The following is a 3562-nucleotide window of genomic DNA, read 5'->3' as shown; positions in this document are numbered from 1 at the left end:
GAGCCACCTAGTCTCAGGACTCTAGTGTCCGGTTCTGAGGATGGGCACAAAGAATGAATTGCAAGTCCATTCTCATCAACAGCACCCCAGCCAAGAGAGCTTCCGGATGGAGTCTTCAAAACTAAGTTTAACTCTAGGCTGATGGCCTGGTTTGAGTTCGGTCCCCTGGTATCGGGGGAGGTAGAGGACAGTCTGCTAAGTAACGTAAACTTTGCCAAGGTGCCTGCTTTAGGCCGCCGCTGCTGCTGCGTTCATGCAGATAATGTGCTCGGAGAGAGACGTCAGCCCCAGAAGACTGTGGGTAGACGGGAAAGAGCCCTGGACCCAGAGTGAGGACACCTCACCTTCGGCTGGAACACCACCTTCCTCTGTGTGGGAGGAACGGCAGCGGGGAGTGACTGTGCTTAGATTCTACCACATGTTGGATGGATCTTATCGTTACTTGACTCACTGGGTCCTGCTCCACTGGCCCAGAGGTCCAGGCTGGGCCGTGATAGCGACTGTCTGGGCAGCTCCTCCCCCAGGCCTTACCGCCGGACGCCACCGCAGTACCGACAGTCCACCAGGAAAATGCAGCGCAGTGCCCGGGTCACCCGCATGTGCGATGTCTGCCGTACCAACACCACGATGGCCTCGATGAACTGCACCGCCAGCACGGAGGTCTGGGGATGGACAGGCACGGCGCCGTGAGCTCCTCCAACTCCCGCCCCCCAACACCCCAACCTGAGGGCTGGCTAGATCTGCCCACTCTGGCTTCAAAAGACCCTTCCCTGCTCTTCAGCTCTCTCATACTCAACATAGAGCAGCTCCTGGAGAAGAGCCCTCAGGGCTGGCACAGACGTGTTCCCCCAGGAGACGAAACCTGAGAGGGATGCTCCCAGCAGCTTGTCAGATGGCATTCACTGAGCAAAACCGCCACTCTGCCCGGCCTCATCTACCCACCTCTCCCAGCTTGCACCGCAATGGCCGCTGAGGTCTGCAGTGCACCTCGACCTCCCATTCCTCGGGCTCTGGATCAGTGTGTGTGCTTTTTGCACCGCAAAGCTCCATTCTGACACATCCCTATTTATACGCCTCTCTGCTTCACAGACGGAAGGTGTCCAATACTGGTTACTGATCAGAGACGGCTTGGAGGCCAGAAGGAACTGGCTTTGAATCCCAACTCTCCAGAATTTAGACCCCATTCTCTCCTGGCTGGCCGGATGTGAAGCAGGAACAGGTAATATGTCCCTCGTAAAGGTTATCATGCCAGCGTTCGGCACGCACCAAACACCAAATCACATCAGTCACTGTTGGCGTAACTGTGACATCCAGAGCACGGTGAGGACCGGCACCCCGTGACACTTCTGGGTGCAGAACGAGGCCCCCGGAGGGATTTGGAATTGGATTAGAGAGATAAGCTTGAAGGTGACGTGGGAAAAAAAATGCTTTAAGGAGATGGACACATCACCTTGACCATGGTCCGTTTGTGCCGGATGAAGGTGTGGAGGCCCAGCCACCGCAACTTCATGCAGAGCTCAAAGACGACCACCATCAGGGCGAACAGCTCCAGGGTCGCGTGGACCTGCGGCCAAAGGGTGTGTGGATGTGGCATCACCACGCCCCCCACGCCCCCCGCCACGTCCTGCCCACTGGAGACCACGCCCGACTGCCTCTTCCTCTGAGGGTGCAGATGGCGAGAGGGACTCCTCATCGGGGGTGCCACCCACTTGGAGCCACGGCGCGGCCACCGGTCCTAAGTGGGACAACCAGGTGGTGCCCTCCCTGGACTTTAAGAGTGGACGGCATCACACAGAGACCGGGAGAAGAGCGTTCACTCCACAGGGGACCCCGGGTGAGGCCGGTGGGTCACTGCTGCTCCCAAGGCCCCTAGAACCTCCCCGGGGCCTCTGTTTTAAATCCAGTGGCAGTGTCTGCCCTTCCGGAATGTCCCCTTTCCGGCTGGCGTTAGCCCCCAGAGGACGGTGGCTCCCGGCCGCCCGGCCACTCACGTAGATGCCCAGGCGGAGCGCGGGGACGGCGGGGGCCTCACAAAGGGACAGCAGCAGCAGAAGCAGGGCGGTGGACAGCTCCATCAGGTAGAAGAGGTGGTTGTGCGCAAAGAGGTAGGCCGCCAGCGCTCGGGCGCTCTTGGGGTGGGTGAAGAACTTGTCGTTATTCTCGCCTTCCTGAAGAGACGAGAGCCGGGTGGGCGAGCGAGCCTCGAAGGCGCGGCGCCGGGGGTGCGCCCTGGGCCGGGGAGGAAAGGAGGCACCTCGGCGGGTGAGGGAAGATTCAGACCAGAGATGGATGATGACGGAAAGTCAAAAGTGTTATATCTTCACGAGACCGGTCGAAGGGCTTGCGGCTCCCTAAAAACCACTCGGGGGAACCAAAGAATAAAACGTCGGGGAGAAAATAAAGAGACGTGCGCACGTGTGGTCCCCTTGGAGGCCACGTGCTCACGCTCAGGAGTGTCTGCGGAATGTAAGGAGCTGGGATGAGGGGGTCTGGGGGGAACGAGCGCGGGCGGCGTCCGCCTTCCCACTCCTCTCTGGGTGACACTGAGAAAGTTCCCGCACCTTCCTCAGCTGTTAACGGGATGGCGCCAGACCTTCCTCAAAGGGCTCCTGTAAGACACCTCAGACGGCATCTGGCACACGGTAAGCTCCCCACCCCACAGACACTAGCTATTGTTGTTATGTCATGAGGACACTGAGAGAAAAGAGAAGCCCGAGGCTACCTCCTCCGTCCTCCTGGGCGCTCAGGCTTCCCCGTAGCCCCCCGCTTCCTAACTTACTGAGCTAGTCCCACCTAATGTCCTAATAAAGCCCTGCAAAACGACGGGCCTTGCTCTTGATTCCTGCACCCCGACGGTAACAGGACAGCGGCCAACCCCAACCGAGTGCCCACCAGACTGGGAGTCGTGCTCGGCCCCATGCCTGAGCCGGGGACACGCCCTCACTCCTGACGACCTCCCCTCGGGCAGGCACTAGTGTTACCCCCCAACACCAGACAGAGATGAGAAAATCAAGGCGCAGGGAGCTTAGTGCCGAGTTTAGAGAGCCAGACAGTCTGACTCCACCGCCCTCGCTCTGGCGGTCACTGGCCTCCCGCTGATGACGTAGGAAATAAACCGCAGAGCCTGGAATGGTCCGCTTGGGAATACAAGCAGGTGATGTTTGTATTGCTGACAGTCCCTATTAGGGTCGGCCTTCTGGGAGGCAGGCACAGGGTAAGTAAGGGACGTCCCATCTCATTCGGCTTCATCACACTGGCAGCTGACACTTAGTGAGTATTTATTTACGTGGCTAACGGTTTACAGAAGTCACCTTGCTTCGGTGTTTCTCAACTGGGAACAATGCTGTCCCCCCACCCACCCCGCCTGGCCTGGGGACATGTTAAGGTGTCACACCTAGGGGATGCTGTTGGCATCTAGTGGATAGACTCCAGGGATGCTGCTAAAGATTCTGCAAAGCACGGGACAGCCCCTCACAACAAAACGTTACCCCGCCCCCAAAGTCAAGGGTGCCGAGTCGAGAGAGCCTGCCTCCCTCCCTCCCAGCGCTAACACTCCGAACTG

The 3562-nt window shown here is 58.9% G+C and overlaps 1 protein-coding gene across 5 annotated transcripts in view; it reads right to left on the bottom strand.

Annotated features, from left to right (window-relative positions):
• TPCN1 (two pore segment channel 1) overlaps positions 1–3562 on the bottom strand; it is a 69572-nt gene that overhangs the window by 36516 nt on the left and 29494 nt on the right. For all 5 annotated transcript variants that reach the window (XM_023528235.1, XM_023528236.1, XM_023528239.1 and 2 more), the window contains exons 4-6: positions 1992–2168; positions 1451–1564; positions 532–662 (exon numbers count right to left, since the gene is read on the bottom strand). In XM_023528235.1, the coding sequence (XP_023384003.1) occupies positions 532–662; positions 1451–1564; positions 1992–2168 (422 nt within the window). The remainder of the gene's footprint in view (positions 1–531; positions 663–1450; positions 1565–1991; positions 2169–3562) is intronic.

This window comes from Pteropus vampyrus, unplaced genomic scaffold, assembly GCF_000151845.1.
Source record: "Pteropus vampyrus isolate Shadow unplaced genomic scaffold, Pvam_2.0 Scaffold23, whole genome shotgun sequence".
NCBI classification, from domain to species: Eukaryota; Metazoa; Chordata; class Mammalia; order Chiroptera; family Pteropodidae; genus Pteropus; species Pteropus vampyrus.
This window is presented reverse-complemented; position numbering and strand designations above follow the sequence as displayed.